The 27,803-nt window shown below is 36.1% G+C and overlaps 1 protein-coding gene across 1 annotated transcript; it reads right to left on the bottom strand.

Moving 5' to 3' along the window:
• Window positions 1-487: 487 nt before the first annotated feature.
• LOC137386035 (thyroid hormone receptor beta-like) lies at window positions 488-27,779 on the bottom strand. Its single transcript, XM_068072690.1, is given in 13 exon segments — window positions 488-919; window positions 2,251-2,378; window positions 2,774-3,041; window positions 5,284-5,406; window positions 6,980-7,079; window positions 12,656-12,702; window positions 13,693-13,772; window positions 13,988-14,129; window positions 18,176-18,290; window positions 19,672-19,705; window positions 24,235-24,544; window positions 25,882-26,045; window positions 27,596-27,779. Coding segments are annotated over 13 exon segments (2,127 nt in total).
• Between the last annotated feature and the right edge of the window lie 24 nt (window positions 27,780-27,803).

Below are 27,803 nucleotides of genomic sequence, written 5' to 3'. Positions count from 1 at the left end.
GTTTATTTGTAGAAAAAATCAAAAAATGAAACCCAAGACATAAAATATAATTTGTTTCGATAAAAATTGAAGATAAAATAGATTTTTCTAATTTTCTATGAATCAGCATAAACTAGCTTATATAATAGCGTATTAATATATTACATTAGTATAAATGGCAAAACTCACTGGTATAAAAATAGGATATTCAATATTGCTAGTAATAGTTGTACAAGTTTTTGTATTGTCTTAATATGCATATCACTACAATGTTTCTTAACTTGACTAACCTAAGTTTACCGTTTGTAGCGCTTGATGTAAAGCCTAAATGGTGAAGTCTAGTTTGCATGAGCATATCTGAACAGTTAACAGGCTTGCATCTTTTAAATGTATTTTATATAAAGACTAATAGATATTTGCGAAGAACCTGATTCTCTGATAGTTTCTGTTTTGAACCGGGCTTGACTGCATTAACACATCGACATATTAGATATGTATAATGTGATCTTCAATCCAAATGATGAACGCTGCTGCTAACGACATCATCTCGAACTAACGACTCTAAGGTATCAAAATGGTACGGAGTTTTTGGCGTGGAAGGCAAACTTCCAAATGCGAAAGTAGGGTTAGTCCAGAAAGGGGCAACTGTGGTAAGAAGGTTGGGTGTACAAAGCAGTGGCGAGGCCTGCAGCTCCGTCAAACTCGGTACCTTATGTGCGCCGATGGGAGAGAAGAGCCCACTCGTTGTTGGCGTATTGAGATATGGTGACAGTAGAGGAGTAACATTCTCGGGTGGTGTCAGTGATGACATCAACATTTGGTTATTCTCTCCCTCATCAAACATTTCAAAGAAAAAAGGTGGAATTTCAGCGGGTTTGTCCAATTTGACAGCGAGAACTCTTTCAGCATGTCTTGTGGAAATTGTTCGTAAATCTGTAACCTGTAGAGAGACAAGATCTAAAATAGTAGAAGATCTGCAAATGGAAAAACAATAAAAATTTCTTCTCGAACCTCTAAGTAGTCCTTAATGTATATACATGTGTACTTTCATTGGGCAGCTCGTAATCATTTTTATAGGAAAAATGATGTTTTATATATGCCGCCACAAAATAATAAATGAACAAATAAAAAGGTATTGAATGTCATATAAACAGGAAAACAAAAGTTTGAAACTGCTAAGTTTAGATAAACATCTAATCTCTTTGACAAAAAATTTCAAAGATTTGGAAAAACAATTGTTGAGTGCATTTTTGGGCAAGTATAAAATATTGTATAATTGTAAAATTAATAATACATGTAATTATATGTATAATTATAAATGTATGATTATTTATAATTTATGCTTGCAGGGATCACAATATCAACTTTTTTTCGTTACAAAACATCATTCAGGGAAATCCCTGCAAAAAGTCTTTTACTTGTGAGGTAAAAATATTTGACTTCACTGTCAGCTGTGAGGTAGTGCTTATCTTATTTGAAATAAAACTATTTTGGCACTGTTATGGATCTCTCTACAAATAAGGGCAGGCATTTTATCTAACACTAGCTTCTCATAGAAAAATAGAATATATGTTGCGGAGAAGGGTGCAATATTGACACATGCGGGTTGATTTGAAATGCATGCAAAACTGTTACATTCACAACCTATAGCGCAATGATTTTGATTGAGCTAGCCTGTTTCTATTGGCTATTACACAACTGCGGCATCTGTTGCAACATCAAGGACAAAAATGTTTCTCATGCATATAGGCACGGACTGAAGTCGTGAAAATTACTAATCAATTGTCACATTTTCTGATTTTTAATAAAGTGATTTCTCGTTGTGATCCTGTAATCAGTACATTTTGTATCAGTAAACAATCTTGTTAAGGGTGAAAATACATTTCTGTTGTATGTTTTGTGAAAATAGCAATATCTAGTTCTCACCGTCATTACTATTGGATCCTTACGCTCATCAGTAATGAGCACTTACCTTCATTAATATTGAGTACTTACCTTCATCAGTATTGAGTACTTACCTTTATCAGTATTAAGTACTCACCGTCATCAGTATTGAGTACTTACCTTCATCAGTATTGGGCATGTACCTTCCTCAGTATTGGGCATGTACCTTCCTCAGTACTGGATATTCATCTTCATCGGTATTGAGTGCTACGCGCCATCAGTATTGAGTACATACCGTTATTATTATTGGGTACTTACCCTAATCGGTATTGAGTACTTACCTTCATTGGTATTGAGCACTTACTATCATCAGTATTGGGTACTTACCTTCATCAGTATAGTTGCCCATCTACCAAGAGAATGGTTTCGTTGCTCACACACATAGCGGTTGAAAGCTCCAACGATTGCCTCCTGACAGCGCTCAACAATATGTGAGTTCTTCAGGCCTGTCCTGTCTGCAATATTATGGAAGTCCTACTTTTTATGGCATACTACAGTTAATTGGCTAACTACTAGAACACTGCAAAATAAAATTGTTATTTTCAATGTCTTTGTCCAGAGGAAAAAACCTACAACTGCTTTTGTTGGCAAGTAAAACCAATTATAAGAGGTGTTTCAAATCAGCAAATCAGATCAGTATTAAGCACTTTAGCTAGCCAATCAGCCAACAGAACGCTTCTCTAGTCAGCATATCTAGCCAATCATAAATGAGTTTTTTATTTATAATAATAGTATGTATTTCGGCAACGACTTTCTTTTAGACAGCTGTTTACCTGATTCACATGTTGGAGACAAGGCTTGCTAATCTATAATGTCTTATTTGAAGTTGTGCTTCCTTGACAGACACTACCTGATTGCATGAGAAGAACTGCTGCTAGCATAGCAACTTCTGTGCTATCAAGATTTAGCCTAGAGATACTTTTGGCAAACTCAAAGATGGGAGCCATGAGAAGTCTGACACCGTGGTGAGATATACCAAACAGCTGGTTTTTGTAAAGCTTGTAACCATTTGACAGAGTCAGTGACTGATCGGAGTTGTTATATCGGCAGGCAGCACGCAGGCACATGATCTCCATGCAACAAGATTTGAGCAGCAGCACCCTGTCATCTAGTTCAATCTGTATGAAAACAGTTGTAGATATATGAAAGTACCGACATCGCTGCCAGTGTTTGGATGGAATGATGCTACTGCAATAATGAAATATAATCTAGTCATTTGTTACTCAATATAACTTTGTAGTGCTTAACATTTCGCAAACCACGTGGGGTCTATTTAACAGAGCCTATCAATAGGCAAATAGACTTTTAAACCTTATATCTGTATAAACAATTTTATGCATTTCAAAACTTTTTTTAATATTTTCTTTAATATATTTGGTCATAAAATGAAAGTGCATTAGCTGAACATTTCTTTCTGGTGAAATATCATATATCATTTGTTTATACTATATATACATCTCAGTGTTTGTCTGTACTCTGTCTGGGTGTCCAGTTATAGCAATAAAGCTTTAGGAATGTAAAATCTATTTTGCACTGGATTTGAACTCGGAACCACCAGTTATGCAGACAGGCATTTATCTAATACACTACGCTGTCCAACTGGCTATACTATGGAATAAATTTCTTACTTATTACACTTGTCAATCTTTCATGGCTTCACACTTAATACTTCAGCTAGTGTTATGCGTCAATCTATACCAGAAAAAAATATGTGCTCATAAGGGAAGAAAAGTGCTTAAACTCACATGACCAATGAGACCATTGCAATCAGTATTGAGCTGTAGTGAGAACCTCAGCCGGCACAGTTTAAATTACACAGAAATAAACACAGTACACAGAAATAAACACAGTACACAGAAATAAACCAACACCTTCATTTAAGTTTAGAATTGGAAATGTTGTATCTGTTGATTAAAAGTAAATTTTCTGTAGAAAACTTTTTTATTAGTCGTGCAACGCCAGGCATTCACCTAGTTGTATAACAGTGTGGAAGCCACGTCTAGCATGCCTTTACAAATGGGGAGTTTTAAGGTTGCTGCATTAATAATGGCTTCAAATAAGCATGGGGGCACAATTGACGTTGAGTTCTTTTTTGCACTGACTTGACTGAAATTTGAATTTACAAGACTTTATCATAAGAGATCAATGAGCCAATGTATAATAATTTACTGACTCATCACTGCCGGGATAATATACTCTCTACCAATTTTTTTACTACAATTTGAACGATGTAGTAAGAAAATCTTGCAAATCACGCAGATTGCTTTGAACTATCTTAAATTCTGGAGTATAAGTCAAAAACTTGGCATCAAACTTCAAGCATAAAAATTCATCCTCAACTTACACAGCGGTCACACTTTTTATGACGTGAATTCTAGTAAAATCCATCTTCAAAAAATCATCATATAATTACATAATATGATATATATGGAGGGGTTTATATATATTAAATAATAAAATACTAGTAACTCTACTCAACATGACATGATACAACACAACTTCTTATTTTTTATCATTCAAGCTGTCATCGCTAAGATTTTCTTCTGGAATAACGTGTTTTGGAAAATTCAATGCTTTGTTCGTGCTGTCTGCCTACAAGCTCAAACTTTGGTAACGCATTTGACTCCGCTATCGTCTATTCATCTTTTTTTTGTACATGAATTACAGTTTTCACAGAAGTCTCTCTTGCTGTATGGTTTTCCTGTTAAAAACAAACATACATATTATCAAAGGTTGCAGTTTATCAAAAGTTTCGTTCAATTGGTGAGGCGAGCCAATACGATGCTGAAGTAATGTTTTTTGGGCCTTGTGGTCTCCACTAGAACTGTAGCCTCTCGTTCTTTAGTTAATTGTTGTGCGTATTGCCGGTGACACAAACAAAAACATGGGCATTTTTAATGGCATTTTTAAATGCCATTTCCTCAGCTGCGCACCGCCCTTCTCAGATGCTGACTGAATGATCAAACGATTAGCCATCGAATGATTTGATTGCTGGTACATGTCAAAACCACGATTTTTAAAGCAAACTTTAGACTTTGACTTACATGATGGGTCGGCTTAAACGATGGAATTTATGGTATGTATGGCACCCAACCATTCGACAAGCAATAACTCCTCCAAATCAGGAACATGTTTACACGTATTATTAGTTGATTTTAACAAAAAGAGAAAACTCCAGCTTAATGACTGTTCTTTTGCAAATAACTAGCTTGTCTGAAATGATTTGATAATTGAACAGATTGGATCCTGCATCTTTCTAGATAGCAAATGTTTGTTTCCTATTTCAAACCTGTTGTAAGAATTGTTGTCAGCAGTCACAAAATTATAGCAACAAATGGAAGAGCAGCATCTGATACTCACTGATTCAAAGCCTGGCACACTCTTGGCAAAGTCTACCACTTTGACTATGGATGGGGTGATGACCTCTGCGAGCTGCTGCCACATTCTACAGTTGTTGTCATCTGAATCAAGTTGCAAAGAGGGCTGAAAGCAAAGGATTTGTATGAAAGTAGAGATGTTCTTGCACTATGCACTGGGATGGCTATACAGTGTTTCTTGCATGAGTGATGAGCAATACGTATGCCTTCAGCCCTTGTCTATGAGATTTGAAAACATAAAGGAAGTTAACTAGTCGGAAAGGAAAATAATTAGCTTTCGCTAAGTATCTTACTCATGAGCCTTGCTTGTCAACTGCTAATATATTAGAGTAACTAGACAGTGAGACATTTAGGTAATGGCATCAAAATTTGTTAGTACAAAGGTGAACTTCTATTTGTCAAGGTTTTTGCACTAAAGGTGAAGGAAGCTATAAGGAGAGCTTCAGGTGAACTTTGGGGTGCTTGAGATAGGACAACAGGTATAGGTGGAGTTGAATGTATAAGGTGTGCTGCAAGGCAACACAGTTACCATAAAACCTCTATTTCATCGCTATGGTGCTGTATGTTTCAACCCTTTCTCTATAGTGGCGTTTTCTTAGAGGTGACGTTCAAATAGAAGGCGATGCTGTATTTTTCAACTAACTCGTCAGAATTTTGGTAAAAAAAATTTAACTCTTTCACGGGCGAAGTGATGCTCGCGTCACTTATACTTTGCGCTCTCTTTCGAGTATAATGACATTGTTGTTACCAGTATCAACAATTTTGCTGAGACCGCTTTCATTTATGTCAAAGTATTTGACCGAGTCAAACAAGAAGCTACTATTTGCCAGATACAGTTATTAATTATTTTTATGGTGTCCGTTTCAAAGTTTTAAGGAAAAACCGTCGAGCTTTGTAGTTAGAAAATGAACTTTGGTTCATTACAATGGCTGCTAATATGCTATATGGTGTTCCTGAAGAGCATTGTCATCATTCATCAAAACGTTTAAAAGTATTCAGGTAAGATTGCGAACTATATCATGGATGAATCTGAAGACATTGGATCAGATTTAGACATTGGTAACGTGTATCAGAGTGTAGTTCTGAAAAGTCAAATGATCTATTTTCTCAAGTACACTGTGGCTACCACTACAGCAACAACAAAAGAATTAGTTTTTATTGACGTAACCGAGTCATTGTTAGTACCATTTCATGGACCCTTTTCTACTGATCATTTTTTATTATGGGTTTGTAAAAATCAAAGAATGTCAAAGTGGCAATCAAATGGAGGTGGTGTTCAGTTATTAAAAGGTGGCATTTTATTTTGCAACCTTTTTCCAATAGTGGTGTTCTATTAGAGGTGGTGTTCAAATAGCGGCTTTACAGTAGCTTAGCATTAAAGATTAACAGACAGCATTGTAAAATTACATCTGTTTATAAAAATACAGTCATGATATTTCATTTTTCAGTAATGATTTTGATGCTCGAAGAACTTTGTAAACTGGCCTATACCACAAATATTGGGTTTTCGTTAAATTGATTCATTTTTGTTAATAAAACATGTAATGTTTTTACTTATGCTGTTTATGAACAATGAAAAGACTATTTTGTAGTGGTTGATCTGGTGTAAGTGTGGCACTGACTATTCAAATCATTGTTCAAATAACTGTGTGAGTAACATAGAAGATGCTAATGCTTACAGACACTGGCTCACGGAGTCTTCCAGAACTTTTCTCAAAAGCCTGCACAATTGAATTAATGATGTTAGAATCAGATTCTTTGAGGTAGGAGGGAGTCGATCTCGTTGACTGGAGACTGCAAGAACTCCCGTTTGGGCTGACCACAACGACTGGTTTAGAGTTACTTGATGTCACACTTGCTGTCGGGAAGGCAGCAGCAGCACTGCTGCACACTCCTTGCACATAACCTGTACTAACTCCCTGTGGAAAAAAATTCATTTAGCCAGTTATATAGTTGTTTGACAATATATGGTAGTTGCCTACTCACTCTATAAAAGCATACATCTATTATTATAGTATACAACTAGCTAATATGAGACTATTATCACTCAACCAATTTTCTTTCATATCTCAGTTTTCGAGTAATCGTCTCAGCTACTCATAACTCATTCTCCCCACTCTTTCCAAACTTTGTTTAAAACTCATGCCTACCTTTCTTCCACTTCCCCAACTTCTCATGTTTGGTCATCAGAGCTGTTTTTTAAGACTGAAAAATGACTCGATTTAATCTAATCGATTGCTAATTATCAATCCAATTGAATTGCTAATCAAAAGATTAGCAATTCAATTTCCAATTATTTTGCATCATAGATCAGTGTAAGTATCAATTCATTTCAATTCATTAAACAAAACAATACAATTCAACTCTCAATTCTTCATTTATCCTAAATTCTAATTGATTGATTCAATTCAATTCTTTAGACAAAATCAATTCTTTATCAATTCGCCTCTTGTCCACTATCTAGTCTGTTCAGCCTTTGCTCTGAACAGAAGTTGCTCACCCACACAAATTTTGTTGGATAACTCCTATGCGAAACAATCTTAGAAATAAAATAACATTGATTGTTGTAGTTTTATTTTATGATATATCAGTTTCTCAAAGCGCTTGGTGGTTACATTTACAAAATAAAATCTTTGTTAAAGTTGCCGGGGTCATCCTCAATCTATGGGGACGCGTGATGAAGCCCCATGACTAAATACACGTTCCACCGGGGCACTGGTTGCAGGTGGAGTGCATAGAATCTCTTTAATTTCAGCCAAACTTGGCATCTGCTTCTTGTGTTTACTCCAACACTCTATACAGAGACCTGTGGAAAAGTTTTCAGTGATGACAATCAATTTGCTTTCTACAGTTAGTCCAGAAAGCATCCGAGCATGACACAATACTCATTTATAAAAACTAGCTACCAGATTTGCACCATCACTAACACTAGAGTGATATCACATTGTATTAATCAACACATTACTACACATAGTTTACAGTTACAGCAGCAAACAACTGTAACTTTCAAACTTCATATCATGAAGAAAAGGTTTTGTGCAGATCAAATAAATTAAGAAACAAAATGAAACGACTATAAATGTGTTTAAATGTGAAATAATTAGCAAGTAATACCTGTTTTGTTATGCTTACAATACATTGGTGATGATTTGGTAATGATACAATAAATACAAACTGAAAAAAACAAACAAACAAAATCCTGAATATGTTGAATTAATAATAACAATTCATGCATAGAAGTGTGTGTCTATAAAAAAGGTTACTGTTTCAGCGGAAGCTGTCCATCAAAACTTTGAATACGACCATACTGGTACCTTTCGATACTGGTACAAATTTCAAAATGAGATACGGAGCTTTCTATGTCTGACCGGATGGAAAGAGAATGTAGAGACTATTCTTACTTGAAAGAATACAATTGTCTACATGAAAAGTATTAGCCTTTGCCAATTTAGCAATTGAACCTTACGAAAAACCGAAAATAGAAGTTCACCAAAACAAAAAAATCGTCATGTTTCATAGAGTTAATAAAGTTCATAGAGTTTCAATTAATGTATCATGTAGCATTTGCAATTGAGAAAAGGGTACACAGCGTGTGATAAAAGCAATAGAAGGCTAAGGACTGTATAGCTCAGTGTTTAAATGCTCGGTTTGAAACTTGCGGTTGCAATCTCTATGAGTGCAAATCCAGCAGGCAGTGAGCTTATCCTTCTGAGATTTTAATAGCTCTAACTAGACATACTGAAATACACAAGTACACAGAAACAAACTTTGAGATATATAGATATATATATATATAGATATATATATAGATTCATATGTATATATATGTATATATATCTATATATATATGAAAAAAATATATATAGATGTGTATGAATATATAGATATATATATAGATATATATCTATATATATACATATATATATATATATATATATATACATATATATATATATATATATATATATATATATATATCTATATGTATATATTGCTCAACGTTGGTGTGTATGTTCGTGTATTCGCCTGTGGGTGTGTATGTCCAGCTATAGCTTTTATTAAAATCTTGGAATAAAGAATCCGTATCGCAGAAACGTTGATCTCGAACCCTCCTGTTCGCCAGTCCGATGTCGTACAAATTATGTTACGGAGATTGATTTGTTCGCTAGCCAATATATGTCGGTATATGGAGCAAATACCCAACGGCTCTGCGTACTATGCAGGGTGATTGCGTAACATCACGGAGACGAATAGCTCTCATTAGTAAGCTTACTCAAATTTTCCATTGGCAATGAGCCAGGCTAATAGCAAGTGGCAGGCAACTCTAATGACTTCTCATAGTTTATAAGCTGATTTTTAATACCAGGGCAACGCCGGGAAGCACAGCTAGTATAGATTATATATACATAATCTATACTAGCTCTATACTTACATATATATATATATATATATATATATATATATATGTGTATAGATATAAATATATATAGGTATATATATAGATATATATGTATACTTTACTTGATTTATTTATTATTATACTGTTGTTTATAAAAAATTATTTATTAATTAATTTATTCATAACAAAAATTTTTAACATCCAACTATGTATATAAATCTCAAAGTTTGTCTGTATGTATGTCTGTACTTAGGTATATCTAGCTATTGTTATTAAAACTTTGGAATTTAATTTCAGTTTCATGCTGGATTTGAACTCACGGAGGTTCCACCACAAGTTTCAAACAACACTTTTAACCACTGAGCTGCACAGCCCTTAGCATTGGTTTCACTCTTATCATACACTGTATGCTATTTCTCAATTCCTATGCTAAATGACGTATTAATTTAAACTCTATAAACTTTAGTAACTCAATAAAACACAATGCTTTTTTGTCCTCGCCGTACTAAAGATAATTTGTTTGCCAATATCAACAATAATTTCTCTCGTAATTAGAATTTGGCGATTATATCTCAGTTCAGCGTCATCCGTTAACGTAAAAACAAGTTCGCAAACAGATACGTGATAAAATTTTAGTTGAAAGTTTATTAAAACTAGATCTTCAAGTATGTTTTTATTAAGCTAAAATCATATAAGTTAGATTCAGCATTTATGTTAAGGTCCGAACGCACTAGGTGATTTTATCGCGTGCGTTATGAGAAGGGGGAGATATCGCTGGCGCGTGCTTAAATACACTTGGAGCAATTCACCAACAAACCATAAGGCGGGCACTCTCACAAACTGCTAATAAAATTCCATATCTTTAGTTTCTTCAGAGTTGTTAATAAATTTAGGTAAGTCAATATGGGGCCTTCTAGGCAACGACGTAAACAACTTCCGCTTTTGTTATTAGGTCTATCTCCCTTTCACGGATTGTACACTACAAGAAGACATAAGAAAGAACGATTCTTGTATTTTTAACAGTGATATTTAACGATTTTTATATATAGTCAACTTTATAGTAGTTTTTTATATTTAATATATTAAATATTTACCATTCTCAAGATAATCAATCTGCGCAATGATTGACTCCAAATGTTGATTTTCGACTGGATTTTTTTGTAATTTTTGTGTGTTATGTTGTAAAGGGCTAAAAGCGCATTTATTAAATTTATGAACAATTCAGTGTTCGTTCTGATGATGTTTCAATCGTAAAAAAATAGCAAAATGTTGCTGCTGTACATTGGTGAACATCGATATAAAATAATTACCTGCCATAAAAATGCATTCTGGAAAAAAATCAACCAATCGAAATGCATCTGGCTCGCGATAAAGTTGTGATAATGGCTAGCGTTATCGCTCTGCATGAGCTCGCTTAGTGAGTTCTAGCGCAGATTAGCGCCACCCAGCGCGATATCGCACTAAATTTCGCTTAGTGTGTTTTCACCTTTACACATTTGTCTTGAAGGTAAGAACTCTGCACGTAGTACATCGTAATATTACATCTTCTTGCAGATCATAACTACAAAATACGCTTAAGTTATTGTAGGTAATTATAGTTACTAGGGTTAACATATTGTTTTGTTGCTATTTTTTAATGATGATTTTGATGATTTTTAACAGGCAGTAATTGCATTAGATAGTTACTATGGGTTTCTATACCACTCTATACGTCTATACGATATTTTCGCCTTATGATGCCAACACTGAAACGAACTCAAATCATATAATCATATACCAAATCATTTTTCATTGTAATTATAGCAAAACAGACTATATTTGGCCATTACTTGCTAATGATTTAACATTTACATTTAAACACCTTTACAGTGTTATTTTCCTTCTAATTTATTTCAACAAAACACTTCTATGATGATATAAAAGTTGCAGTTGTTTGAAAAAGTTTGAAAACCTTTACAGCTTTTTTCTTTTTTTTTCTTAATTTATTTGAACTGCACAAAACACAGTTTTTCCATGATATGAAGTTTAAAAGTTAGAATGGTAAATGTTATATATATTAAATAAAAATAAATCGGCTGTCCAAAACCTTTTTCATTACCCTAGCAATGCCGGGCATTCATCTAGTTATATTAAAAATTTTAAATTGTATAGTAATTATTGTTTATTTATTAACCACTACTTGTAGCACATGTCAAATGAATGTTATGAATAACGAGTAAATGGATAATAATTACAACTATCAATCATTTAGATAATAGACAGTTGGAGATAGTTTAAAATACACCAAAAATGAAAAGTTTAGGATAGAGCAATAATAATTAAAGATAATGCTCTCTCCTTCATTCATTTACTACATTTAGACCCCTTTATTCATCTCATAATAAATTCAGTACAATGATTACCTAAATAAATAGTAAACTACTTATCACTGCAGGCACTGCTACGTCTGAGGAAAAGGTGGCATCACTAGCGTTAGTCCTATCAGTGGTGTCCATCATATCTATAATATGATTATAATAATAATACTGTAAAAAATGAATGTTGTTAGTAATAGGCTGATAAAATATATTTACTAAACATTGAATAAATTAGTGAAATCACAAGACTAGTGAAACTACTTATTCAACGAAAGAAAATCTTGCCAACAAACCACAAAACTGAGAACAACTAGACCAGTGAACTAGGTTCAACTTACCTCTGAGTTCCTAGTGATAAATTCAGACAACTGCGTATGATGAGGCCTGATGCTTGAACGAGATGTAGTTACATTCGTTCGCATGACGATCAAAACAGCATAGTTTAATTTGTTTCCAGCGCACAGGCAAACCGTAGAACTATACTATATCATTGCGTTGCACATTAATAGTAATACTGGATATTATAAACGAATAAAACATATGCGGTGATATCAAGATTTATGAAATCGTTAAACGTGCGTGACTGGCATTACTGGCACTTATGATTATCTAGTTGGGTTTATTTTATTTTAAGTCTTATGTCCATCTTATGTCCATGGTGAATTTTCCACCAACGCAGTAATAAATTACTAATAATAGAGATACTAAGATAGTAATAATAAAAAAAGGCATTGACTCGAGTCTTTTTGTTTATTGAAAAACGGAAAATCGAGTCAATTTGTCTATGATGACAGTAAAGAAATCGAATCAACTCAATTCTTACTAGTTGAATGTCCCGAACTATTTCAATTCTACGGTAAGTAAAAAACACCAGAGAATCAATTCAATTCATTGGTAAATTGGGCTTTAAGGCTCGAGCAAGCATGTTACCTTGAGTGCCCATCTCTGTCAGTCATACGTCATCTCTGTTTTCCATCTTAGTAGTTAGCCACTTTTTTAATACATTGTAATGATAACTTTTTACTAGGTATGAAAAATATCGGCATTTTTGAGAGCAGCTGTTAATGATATAGGAAGTCACTTTAATCTAGAGATATGAATTCGTGATGAGTTTATTTACAGCATTATCTTTTTTAAGTTCTTCCAAATCTGTGGCCACATGCGAGTGAATAAAAACTGTGAAAGTGCACAAGGAGTGTCTACATGGATCAGAATTGAGCTCAGAAATTAACTTCGTTCCAATTTACTACTTGTTTGGTAACTGAAAGATTCAATTTTTGTAATCCAGATTATCGTTAAACAAGATCAAAAAATAAGTATTGCAGTACCTAATAATAAATTGTCCGACAAGCACCAGCCTGCAGGTGGTAGAACGAAAATGAAGTCATTGGTTGTCAGTTTTACTCCGACAGCTTTGACTGCATCTGTCAATTAAATCTTGACGTCATGAAAGTTCTGTTCGCTTGACAGGCATCAACCCCTTAATAAAGCTAGCCAGTCGTCACCCCCCTTATACCTTCTTGAGCTAAAGTTAGCCAATCGTCACCCCCCCTCCTTGAGCTAAAGCTAGCCAGTCCTCACCCCCCCCCTCCTCCTTGAGAAGGTGTCAAACTAGTAACTCAAGTTAAATTCAAACCTCGATGTCTTGTTTTCTTCTTTTTCGATTTTCTTCAATGAGTTTCCGTTTCGCAACTCTTTGTTTTTCGTTTAGTACCACTACAAGTAAAAACATGACAACTAAAGGACGCGACTCGTCTGCCAGCTTGCTATTATATCTTGCTGTCACTAACAAATGCTAAATCACTAAACTTACACTGTAGAGGCAGCACTAAAGAAGAAAATTTGTTTGCTGCTAACTTCACTTACAAGTAAATAATTAGTATATCGTTTCACTTGTAATCAAAAGTTTACATCATATAGCGTAAACTTACAATCGGTTGCCATGCCAACAGACAAACATTTGTTAAATCTGCATTGTTGGCACTGGTTCCTTGTGTTTTTGTCTATCACACATTGGTTATTCCATTTGCAGTTGTATTTGAGATTTTTCTGAATGGTCCTTCGGAAGAAACCCTAAAACAGTTTCAAAAAAGGAAAAGTCGAAAGGCGTAAAAACGAACCCATAAAAAGAATGGCAAAAACACAGTTGTTAGTAAAGCCTATTAAAGAAAACCGAGTGAAAACTATGTTTAGACCAATTTAGGCTGACTAAATATCTCAATTTAAATAAGTCAAGTTATGTGAAGGACAAAAACAAGCTGGTGAGTGACTAATGATCAATGAATGTGTCAGGGTCAAAGGTCAGGCATTTTTCTTTAATAACAGTAGCAGGTGTGCATATTATTTTGAAGTTAAAATTTATTTTTTCAGTTGAAATGCAAGTACCTTCGTTTTTCAAAATGACGTTCAAAAATTTTCAAATTATTTCTTGTACAGAACCTAAAATCTAAAAATCTATTAGCAATTTTTCCATAAATGACTACATAAGGATTGGCTATAACTGATTTTGAATCAGTACGCTGCCAAAGTATCAGCTTCTAATAATGTTTACTAAGAAGATTGATATTTATACCTAATGTTGGTTTCTTGGAAAAGCTCTCATTTCAAATATAAGAAGTTATCTTCCCATTATGTAAAAAGCGCCTACCCATATCAACAGGAAATTTTAAAAGCCAAACAGAGTTTTTCGTGATGTGCTTAGCATTAGCATGTTACCTTGCTCTAAATGTTTACAACCAGTATGACCTCTTGTGAGTAGCATTATCAGCATGGCTGCAGCCATATGCTTACGGCGTTACACTACTCCTTTCAATATAGCAGTAAACCTTAGCAGAATTTTTAGCTGATGCAAAAAACATCTTGCAATCGACATACAAACATATGAGTTCAAGAAACAATTCTACATGTAATCTATATATATAGATATACTAGCTGCATTACCCGCCTACAATAACAGATTCACGTGCAGCATAAGGTTTAGTGAGAGTTGTCTTTCATACTGTAAAACAACTCCAAATATGCAGTCTACTGAAATTTTTGCCCTGAACATGTATACACATATTATGATGTCAATAATGTTGGGGAAAACAATAGAAATCTACAATGTGTTTTACAGCTAGATGCGTGTAAAATCTAGTAAATATTCTAGATTCATGTGTCTAGATTCATGCATCCGTTCATACCCGTCTATGGCCTGGCCCGTCATACCCGTCCATGGCGCGTCTACCCGCCTTGACTGACCAGTCTATACCAGCCTCGCAGTTGACCATCGCGCTCTTGCACTCGCCTCGCCATCAATCGCCTCGCAAACAACAGGCCCGCATCCGCCTCGCAATAAATCGCCTCGCAATAAATCGCCTCGCAATCAATAGCCTCGCAATCAATAGCCTCGCACTCAATCGCTTTGCAGTCAATCGCTTCGCACTCAATCGCTTCGCAATTATTCACCTCGCACTCGCAATCAATCGCCTCGCACTCGCAATAATCGCCTCGCACTCGCAATCAATCGCCTCGCACTCGCAATCAATCGCCTCGCACTCGCAATCAATCGCCTCGCGCTCGCAATCAATCGCCTCGCGCTCGCAATCAATCGCCTCGCACTCGCAATCAATCGCCTCGCAATCAATCGCCTCGCAATCAATCGCCTAGCACTCAATTGCTTCGCAATCAATCGCTTCGCAATCAATCACTTCGCAATCAATCGCCTCGCACTCGCCAACTCATCCGGAAAGCCACGCCTGGATACACTCGGGGCGAAAAAGGTCTCCGGCGCATCCCCGAGTGACGCCACAGCCCCAAACCGCTAGCTGCATAACCCGTCCACGGGAACAGATTCATGTACAGCAAGAGGTTTATTGAAAGTTGTCTTTTATACTGTAAAACAATTCCAAATATGCAGTTTACTGAATTTTTTTGCCCTGATCACACTATGCATACACATATGCAGTCATATAGGTCAATAATGTAGAGGAGAACAATGTAAATCTGCCATACGTTTTACAGCTAGTCTACAATGCATCAGTCTCAAACCACTCAAATTGGAGTTGCCCTATTTGTGTACAGAGAACTGATAATGAAATTGACATTGCTAGGCAAACTGAAGTTCTTCAAACTGGCAGTATTGAAAAGTTTTGCATCTTTTAAAAAATTATACAAAATATGTTGCTATCGCCAGCATTTATTGAATGGAGACTTCTACATTCTTAAAACACTAATCATAGCTCACCAGTTTTTTGTCTATAGCCTGTGTTTTGACATGGTATATACAAACAGTAATGAGGTTGTGTCAATAAAATTTATAAGTATAACAGCACAGACAGTATGATGTCAAGGCAGATACAGCATTAGCACCTTACAATAATAAAACAAAGCGCAAACATGATAGCCTTTGTATGAGATACAATAAGGAAAACAAATGCATGAAAAGATATATATACTGAAAAATATGTTAGAAAATGCTGCATGTGGTATAGCAGAACATGAAGAACATAAAACAATAACACAATGTTAGTTCAACGCAACACTTGCGGATAGACAACATTTTTGGTTTGTCTGTCGGGCGTATGAAGAAACAGTTTTCGGCGTGTGCCTACTTTTGAGCAGGCGACGTATAGCTGGTCATGGCTGATGCAGGGTGACAGTAAGTCGATAGCAGCTGCTCTCTTTCTTTTCACAATAGCGTATCGCAACCCTCGGAGTACTCGTGCAAGTTCTGTAATAGTAAGTTACAGTAGGCCTACTCGTAGCTGGAAAAAAATTAGTAACTCGGCTGCTGAAGGAAATGAACATGACCCACTATTACGATCAGCGGCAAATCCAACGTTATTAAGTAGTAGAGATGTGGCAATTCATAGACAATACAACATTGTATAAGAAACACTTACCTTTTTGATGTGGAAATTTAGTAGGTGAGAAATGCGTTTTTCTAGGGGCTCCAAGAAACAAACGTTTACGTGACTTTCTCGGTACACGTTGGCAGTAAATATTAAATGCATGTAAATAACTACTCATTAATTTATTTTATTTAATGAATAGTACATTTGTATAGCTGTATAGACACCTTTGTATAGGCCACAGAACTCAGGAAGGTGCTTTTTAACACGGCAGAAAATTTGCTGTTTAAAAAGCGTGCTAACCGGGGATTTCGGTTAATGCACCCGAGCGGTGAAAGAAAAACAAAAGAATCGCCACACCTTTATATAAGCCGCCTGGCTCAAATCGTCAGAGAAAAGTAACGGCTAATAGTCCATATCACGATATTACGAAATTACGATATTTAGTACTTATATTAGTTCGGTTGGCTTCGTTCGACCGAATGGAAAACGAAAGACCACTCTATAATTTATTTACTGTTACTACACACATTAATTCAGTTGGCTTCGTACGACCGAAATTCGTACGACGATAAAAGGAAAGACCGCTCTATAAGGCGGACACTCAATCACACAGATACACAGACAACGATTGCCGTTTATATAGTAGATAAAACTCAGTCTTTGTAGTTCAGTATGTTCAGCTATAGCTATTAAAATACTGGAATGAAGAATCCGTATCGCGGAAGGTTTTGATCTCGGACCCTCTCCTCAGCCAGGAAATGGCTTAACTATTTAGCTACAAGACATTGATGGATTTTTTGGGCAATATATGTTGCAATGTGGGTGAAAATACATTACCCTTTTTCGTTACGCCGCAAAGTAATTTTATGTTTGTTCTCCTGTGAAAGCAAGTAGTTACTGTAGCTCTTATTAGTAAGCTTACTCAAATTATCCGATGGCAATGTGCCAGGCTAGTAGCAAGTGGCAGGCAATTACATGTACATTACCTCTCATTGTTTATATGCTGATTTTTACTACCCGTGCAACGTCAGGAATTTCGCTAGTCTTTACTATAATAAGGGCTGTCCATTCATTCGACACCACACTTTGAGGTTAAAAATATAGTGCATCACAAGGAAATTGAACTCTGATATCCAACTTTGCAGTCAGCACACTACCGATTGCACCACTGATCCACCTTGGAAGAACACAGAATATTTGTACGCATAGTTATTACACATAAGATCTCTCACGGCACACGGGACTACCAGCATACTAGTATTGCCTAAAGTGTTGGTTACTTACCTTGCATCCTTCACATGTCATGCATCTGTAGTGGTAACCGGTGGCTGCATCAGAGCATACAACACAGGGTTCTGGACCATTAGAGAGATCCATGTAACTTGGTATATATGGCGTACTGCTGCCAGAACTTTGGTTGCCTGTCAACAGAGTACCGCTGCCACACAGATCTGTAACGATGTCGTTTTTAAACCACCCGGAGCTATACATGTGAATCACAGTCTCGCTAGAAGATTCATCTCTAACTACGAGTAGCTATGATGTTTGTGTTACCTGGCTATTTTAAAACTGTTCAGCAGTATCATACTGCACTTTTAGAGTTAAAAGTACTATGGCCAAGGTATCTAAAGTACTATAGAACTAGTATTTAAAGTGCCTACAATACTATGGTGCCAGTGTTTAAAATATCATAGCACCAGTGTTTAAAGTACTATGGCACTAGTGTTTAAAGTGCTATGGCACCAGCGTTTAAAGTACTATGGCTCCTGTTTTGTCATTTGACGCCCATGATGGTCATTAGGTTTTTATAAGAATTTATTATGATATCAAGCTGGTGCTGCCTGACAACGTCTTCAGAGGAAAAGTTTCAGGTTATAATTAGTTAACTAATAATAAAACAATGTTAATAATAAATTAATAATAATAGCAAACGACAGGCTAGTGCCAATACATCAGTACATGCACCAGCCTCGCAGCCCTAGCAGGTTGACTGAGTTTTACTTGCTACATTAATCTTTACTATAATAATAGTTGTGTTCCCTTGTCTGCAACCTACAGCTAAAAGTTTGGAAAAAGTATTGCATCATGGAGGATTTGAACCAGCAATATTCAGCATCATCACCTAGCACATTACTACATGCACCAATCATTTGTCTTTCTATTTTTAAATCATTGTGCACATACTTATTCTCTGTGCTTTATTGGTACACCTGTCGATCTCTCACAGCACACCTGACGATCTCTCACAGCACACCTGACGATCTCTCACAGCACACCTGACGATCTCTCACAGCACACCTGACGATCTCTCACAGCACACCTGACGATCTCTCACAGCACACCTGACGATCTCTCACAGCACACCTGACGATCTTTCACAGCACCCCTGACGATCTCTCACAGCACGCCTGACGATCTCTCACAGCACGCCTGACGATCTCTCACAGCACGCCTGACGATCTCTCACAGCACGCCTGACGATCTCTCACAGCACGCCTGACGATCTCTCACAGCACGCCTGACGATCTCTCACAGCACGCCTGACGATCTCTCACAGCACATCTGACGATCTCTCACAGCACTCCTGACAATCTCTCACACCACACTTGACTATCTCTCACAGCACTCCTGCCGAACTCTCACAGCACGCCTGACGATCTCTCACAGCACACCTGACGATCTCTCACAGCACTACTGACAATCTCTCACACCACACTTGACTATCTCTCACAGCACTCCTGACGAACTCTCACAGCACACCTGACGATCTTTCACAGCACCCCTGACGATCTCTCACAGCACCCCTGACGATCTCTCACAGCACGCCTGATGATCTCTCACAGCACGCCTGACGATCTCTCACAGCACGCCTGACGATCTCTCACAGCACGCCTGACGATCTCTCACAGCACGCCTGACGATCTCTCACAGCACGCCTGACGATCTCTCACAGCACACCTGACGATCTCTCACAGCACACCTGACGATCTCTCACAGCACATCTGACGATCTCTCACAGCACTCCTGACAATCTCTCACACCACACTTGACTATCTCTCACAGCACTCCTGACGAACTCTCACAGCACCCCTGACGATCTCTTAAACGCACTCCTGCCGAACTCTCATGGCACACCTGACAATCTTTCACAGCACTCCTGACGATCTCTCGCAGCACTCCTGATGATCTCCCACAGTACACTAGACAGCCAGGATGTTAATAATAATAATTTAATGTTAATACCTGTTAGAGTAATATAAATATGCAAATAAATATGCAAAGTCTTATTAATATATATATATAACTTTTCAAATGTCTATTTACATATTTTTACTGAAAACAAAATAATGTTTCCAATTTAAAAGCCTTTGTTGACAGCAAAACCGAGCAGGTTTGTTACAACCTTGTTTATGAATTGCAGTCAAAGATGGATACAAATATAAACATAAAATGCCTCAATCTAGAACTCTTATCCAGAGAGCATAAGCCCTGACCACTACTGGTAAAGGAGTCATGTCAGACATGACATTCTTCTGCTATTTAGACAGGCCATTGACCTAAGCAGGGACGGGCATCTAGACGAAAACGGTTTGCTGTTCTAAGGTCATTTGCTCTGGCTGAATAGGCTCTATCAAAGATAAAGCAGCGAGTGAGGGGTGATGACCTGAACAGTCAGAAGTGGATCAATAGCTGGTGGACTTCAAACGATAACTTACGTCTTCAAGTTTTGAACTAGTCTATGAATGGGTCTATGGATCTAATGGGTCTATGAAACTAGTGTATGGATCGAAGAGGAGCTGTGAGCTGGTGCCATGCAGTCTTCATGAGGAAGATTAACGTAGTATATACAAAAGGCTATAAGCTTGTATTATGTAATATCTGGGTAAGTCAGGTCATCGGTCAGACAATAGCAATTATCTAACTGGGCCAGGTCTTACCATATCTGTGGCTGAAGTAGCTTTGGATGTACAGTATCTGCTAAGCATCTATTAACACCTGCTGACTTGTTAACTGCAGCAGCACTTGATTGTGTGATGTTTGTGAAGCAACTATCATTTTATCAACACTCTCCGATGTGAAATTTTAATATTTAGTAACTTAAAGGTTTACTTGCAACAAAATTCACATTACAGTTATTTGGTATCAAAAGATTCACAATGTCTTACTCTGCTGTGTTGTAGGTGCAAAGTATGTGAAAATGTGATTACAAGCTCTTAAAAGCTCCCAAACGAACAGTTAATCGCAGCCATGACAAAAGCACGGTAGTTTAGAGCCTCTTTATTTTGATGGCGTACTCAAACATTTTAGTTATTGCTTTGACACGTGATGTGATCACGCGAAGTAAAAGGCCAATAAAAGGCTCAATATAAAACGTCTCGTAGCACTAGTTTATGACAAACACTTCAGGTTTTACAGAATAGCCGGTATCAAATATAGATGCTCGTTACTTTACAGTTTTGTTTCGGCTTGTTCTAATCGTCTAGTCGTAATCTGATCATGTAACCCATACTTCCTGCCAAACAGCGCGAATAATTTCTGCAGCATTTTCTGCCTATCACAGGTGACCAACAGACTCGCCATGTTTATCAGAGGATGATATGCACTCCTTCGAGCTAAGGTTGAAAAGTTGAACAAATTTTTACGGTAGGTTTTGGCATATCAGTGCTCAAAGTGACATAATTACAATGATGATGAAATAGACGCATAAAAACCATAGACATGGTTTTATTGAATGAGTCAAGTACATTGTGAAAATTTTTCGACGATTGAGGTTGCATGAAAGTGTAAACAGAAGCACATCGTGTTTATCTATGTCCCATTTGAGCCGTTTTGAAAAGGGATTCCGATCTACAGCATTTTTGTGATGGATGCGGTGAACTATTGGTTTTTGAGCTTTTAAGAGCTTGTAATCACATTTCCACATATTTTGCACCTACAACACAGCAGAGTAAGACATGGTGAATCTTCTGATACCAAATAACTGTAATGGGAATTTTGTTGCAAGTCAACCTTTAAAAGAAATGTCAAGAGCCACTTGTTAAAAATGTGATTGCACCATTGTAGTCGATCAAATGAAATAATGACCAATAGAAGGCTAAAACATCAGCTACAATTTGACATTATTTTTGTCTTTGTAGACTAACCCTGTCCAGAGATATAAGTGTTTGAATCAGATCATTTTTTTGAAACACTCAGATTTGAGCGGGTGCTTTATTCGTGGCATGTATAGTGAGCGTATATGAAGAGTCCGTGAGCGATAAATATACGATCTCTTCTTTAGCCAATAGTCAGCATGAAATGTTTATATAGGTCATAATAAATATTATTGCTAATAAAACGCGTTGTCTGTGATCTTGAAGATTCTTGTCATTAGAAGATTTACGAATTCAAGGCGTTTTATTGACGAACTACAGAATTTAAATATGGCTTCAAGTTCGAGCGAATGTGACTCAGAGATTTCTGAGCATCAGAAAATTAGCATCTACATAGGAAATCATGCACGTACAGATCATTTGTATTTTGAACCTAGGACTTATAAGAGCAGAGTTGTGATCACTACCAAACCACATATACAACATAGTGAGAGCTGCATATTTTAGGACTAAAGATAAAGAGGAATATCCAGATACGATACATACAGAGTTTGAGTCTACTGCAGCAGAGTAATTTGTCCTATTATATGAGTTGAAACTATGTTAGTGGCCACAGCTTAGATATATGTTTTCAATGAAAACTTTTTGCTAAGATGAAAATTTTTTGGCTTGTAAAATTTATATCATAAAATAATAATGTTGAGGATAATGCAAAACATGATTTGCAAAATATACTGAATACATCATAACCTCGTTGCCCTGTGCCAAAATCTTGTTTGATAGATGGATTTATGAAGTGTAATCAGAGCTGTTTTGACAAGTACTTTTGCATAGCTCCACTCAATCCCAACGACCAAATATTAAGAGCTATTCAAAAAATGTTATGCTGCATGCTTCACACTACTAAGTGAAAACAGGTGATTTCACGCCACAAACCACCAACCAGGTGCAAGAATGGCTTTATTAACCCTTTGCCAGAATCAGTGGGTCAATTAATTTCAAAGAAACTGACGTTGAATATACATGACTTGTTTAGGGATGCAGAGAGTTTCACCATATATTCAAACGTAGACTTTTCAAAGATGCAGCTTGCTTTTTTATCTAGTAACTAGTTTCCGGTATGGGTAGCAACTGAGAACTTCGCTGATACAAAGGCTGCGATGATATAAGTTAACCTAATTACTGGAAGAATCGTAGTTAGTACTCAGATGTTTACACAGAATTTAGAAGAAACTAATATGACAAATTTTTAATTTCCCTTGTTTGAGGCGTTTGAGACATTTATAATAATGTCTCTGTAGCTAGATTAAAAAATTTATTTTAGCAACTATGAGCAAATACAAAATAAAATATATGCCAATAAAGCGGCTTAGGACGAGACTTTTACCGCAATAGTCAATGTGAATAAGAGAAATAGTGACGGGCCTTCTCACTATATACATCATTTTAGGCAAGTTTGGGCACATCTTCTTTTTAGCGTTTTTGCTGCGATCAATATTTGTCGATTTTAATCTTCAAATATATTGACAGTGAGATTGACTAAAACAACAAACAACACATTTCAAATGATAGAAAAACATTGATACGTTCTGTTAAAATCAACTAAAATTTGGCGCAATCACATCTTCAAACCTAAATTAATCAAAACCAGCCTACTTTCCTAATTTTACTGACATGGTGAATGTTATTTTTATCACTGAGTTATGCAAATGTCTGTGGGCCCAGCGCTTCAATTAACTGCATTGCTACTGCGCATGTGGGCCTTGCCTTACTTGCGTAAAAATAAATATTTCATTTTTTTATTAGTACTGTAACTGCATTTATTTTTTGCTTAATATTATATTTTTACTGACTGATAAAATAAAACACAAAGCGCCCAGTATGTTTGAATATCGCTAGATATGCACATCTAGATAACTGTCTGCTATGTTTGCTATTTCTGCTATGTCTGCTATGGGAAGTTATGACTTTATGTAAAGCAAGGTTCAATTACATGTAGCTTCACATATAGACAAACCTTACAAATACATACAAATGTACAAAGTTAATTTATTTTACCATCTACTTCGTGTATTAAAATGGTTGTACGCTGAAGGGAATATTCTTATCTTATTAACCTGTAATTTGTTTAATCCGTATTACATCTCTCAGGCCTGCCACATCTTCTGAATAGACTATAGCACTATAGACTAATGCAACTTAAAGGGTTGTGTATTTTCCATTAAACTGCTAAGCAAAAACTACATGTACTTTTAACTATAGTAAGAGCTGTGCCCGTCTGTCCACCCGTCTGTCCACCCGTCTGTCCACCCGTCTGTCTACCCGTATGTCTACCCGTCTGTCCACCCGTCTGTCCACCCGTATGTCTACCCGTCTGTCCACCCGTCTGTCCACCCGTTTGTCTACCCGTCTGTCCACCCGTCTGTCCACCCGTCTGTCCACCCGTCTGTCCACTCGTCTGTCCACCCATCTGTCCACCCGTCTGTCCACCCGTCTGTCCACCCATCTGTCCACTCATCTGTCCGAAGCTACAGTTGGAGGTTGGGAAAAGGAGACAAAACTGCAACATAGCCACCCGCGCCGATTATTCGCCTTCCAGAGTTTGGGAATAATTGCGCACATACTTATTCTCTGTGCTTTATTGGCACTCCTGACAATCTCTCATGGCATGTGAAGCTGTCATGGTGCTAATAGCCAATAAAAAATGTTTTTATTGTTATTTTCTTTTGGAGATATAAAAGTGGAAGCTTAGGTTTAGTGATATGTTGGTTCTAAGGTAGCGATACACGGTTTAACTTGCTCGAGCTTAGACTAGACAACTAAACTAGATAAAGTTTATATATATTTCTATTATTATTTTTTATAGTTTTTCATAACCTAGTTTTAACTTTCACCTGCTTCTTCATTTTCACTTATAAAACTGCAATGTTTTGGGAAATTTCAAAAATCATGCTTAACATTATTTTGGATGTAGAGTTGAATACTTACTCAAATTTTACACTGCATTTTGGGTAATTCGTATGTTGGGGTGATCATAGATAAGAGCATTAAATTAAATAAGTAGAACAAAGAAGTGTTCTCGTATTATCTATCTGAATAGCCAACAATAAATATGTCCTTATCTTTTCATTTCTCTGTAATCAATAAACCAATAGCTTATATCAACTGAATTGATAGGTTTAGAAAGCGTCACAGTTTTTCATTTTTCGCGAGATAAACAAAGGATTATAGTTTCAGCTGATATGTATAGATGCTGCCAGAATAAAAATTGTTCCGAAGAACTATCAAATAAAAAGTATTTTATTAGAATACTAAATTACTAGAAACTTTTTAGATATTTTTACTATTAGTTAATCAATCACTCAGCTAAAAGCAACTACAGTAAAAAATATTGCCTCTAGAAGATCGAGATATTCAGGAGCCCATTATGGAGAATATGTGAATATGGGCTGATCATTATTACTGGCTTTAATTGATTGTAAAAATATTACATTGTAAAACTCAGCGATCCCTTTACAAGAATAAAACATAATAAGTATTCAAAACTCCAGTAAAACTATTTCATTTCAAAATATCGATTTAATTTATTTTAAGTAATTGATCTTTAAAGGATTGATTATTTTAAATGCATGTAATTAGTTATTTTAAATAGCTGATTATTTTAAATAACTATCTTATACATGTATAAATTCTTTTTGAGATTTCCACAGGTGAGATGCTAACCTGATACCAAACAATTTGCTAACAAAAGGAATTAAACTGAAAGGGGAAATCTTAAACAACCTATAGCCCGAATCATGTTTTTGTAGAAAAAGTGAAACTTTAAACATCCTCAAACTTGTGAATAGATTCTCAGCTAAGCTCACACCCCACCGCAGTGATTCATCACGAAAATACCTTGAGACCATAACGGTTTTTCAAGAGGAGCTTGTTGAAGAGAATACAGCCCAGATGGCTGAGGAGACTAAGGCTATACTGGTCAATAAACTGTATAACAATTATAGACTGTTGAGGCGTCATACCGTGACCCACTGGGGTCATTGGTCTCTGATTGTTAGCCTCTGTTCAGTACAACGGTGTATTTAGTCTTAGCCTTGAAACCAAGAGATTTGTGTTTTATTTTATAGCACTTCTCCTCAGCAAAATCGCCTTCAGAGGTCACAGTCTAGCCATGCGGATTGTTCTTATATAATGAGGTTATGTAATGGGAGAGGGTATGACCTCCCAGCAGCCTCACGCCTAGACAGAAGCTGAGGAAAGACCTCATACCGCTATAGTTGAGAGACGATGGTTATTAGCATGGGTGCTAGCTTGCCTCTTATGTTTGTATTTCACCCATTCAATAAAATACTGAAATATGATCAACGCATTGTTTAACTCAATGTTGACTTAAATTTTTAAAATTCAAAATAGAGCGACTCGTGGTAAAAGAAGAAAAGAAGTTTTAAATCATTTTGAAAATTTCAAAATGTAGAAAAAAGTTTATTTAATAAACTTTTTTCTACAAGCATCTTACGCCGCTTCAACTTCAAAATTATGAATTTCTGGTGACAGATATTAAGAAGTGGCTGCACGTTTAATATCTAAATTAAAGGATGTTCAGGTCAACAGGTCAACAGAACAGGAAACAGAGAAAACCGTATGATAAAGAGTGAGGTCAAGTAGAATTATATGGCAAGGACTGAATATTGACTGCTAAGTTAAGAATAATATTACTCGTGATATGAAAACAAAAACATGCAATATCATAATTGTTTAAATTTATAGTATTTTCTCAGTTATTTTATTTTTAACCCTGTGGATCCAAAATAATCTTTTTCAAATTTTTTGCGTGCTGTAGCAAGTGATATTATATGTTTGAAAATTATCATATTATACTGCATACCATCCTCAGGTTCTCACCTCTCTTGAGAACGCCAGCGTGTCATAGGTTTAAAAATTGACACAGTTTCACTTTACGGTAACAACGGTAAAAAAGTTTTGTAGTTTCAGCTGACATGAACAGCTGCTGCCGGAACAAAAACTGTTCCGGAATAAATCATACTTTACTAAAGGTTGTCATCGTAAGTACTTTTAGATATGTTTATTATTGTTGCTCAGCTCAGCAAATAGAAGAACTATCATATAAAAAAGTATTTCATTAGAATACCAGATTACTTAATCCTTTTTAGATGTTTTTACTACTGTTTAATTAATCACTCAACTAAAAGCTGCGACAGTAAAAAATATTATATCTATGAAGTCGAAGTTTTCAGGAGCCCAATATGGAGAATATGTGAATATCAGCTGAAGAACTCATGATTCCTGGTTTTAACTGCTTTTTGAAAATATAACATTATACAACTCAGCGTTCCCTTCGCATAAATAAAACTTTTTCACTATCCAAAGCAAGAGTATAACTATTTGGCCATAAGTTTCTGGATGAGCAGCTGTAAGTATCCAATACAGATGATCTGTTAAAAGGTACAAAACCTCAGCAATATGCAAATGACAAAAACTGTAAACATTTTTACGAAATGAAAAAGAATTAAAAATTTCAGAAATCGATCCAATCTATTTAAATATATATATATATATAGAACAGTATATATTTATCTGCATTAGATGTTACCTTTTAGTCGCTTTGCGCTAGTTTCCATCTTTGTAGGTGGACAGTCGACTGGCTCAACCATATTCGAGTTATGCTGAGAAAAAGTATTGTTGTTATTAAATGAAGTGCCGCTAGCTGTCATTTGTAGAGTCATGGGTGCTGCCACAACTTGTGACACAGCTTGAGAAACGCCCTCACTGGCCATTTTTCATTTACTTCCACGCTTAAT

The sequence above is a fragment of the Watersipora subatra genome, chromosome 1 (assembly GCF_963576615.1).
Source record: "Watersipora subatra chromosome 1, tzWatSuba1.1, whole genome shotgun sequence".
NCBI classification, from domain to species: Eukaryota; Metazoa; Bryozoa; class Gymnolaemata; order Cheilostomatida; family Watersiporidae; genus Watersipora; species Watersipora subatra.
This window is presented reverse-complemented; position numbering and strand designations above follow the sequence as displayed.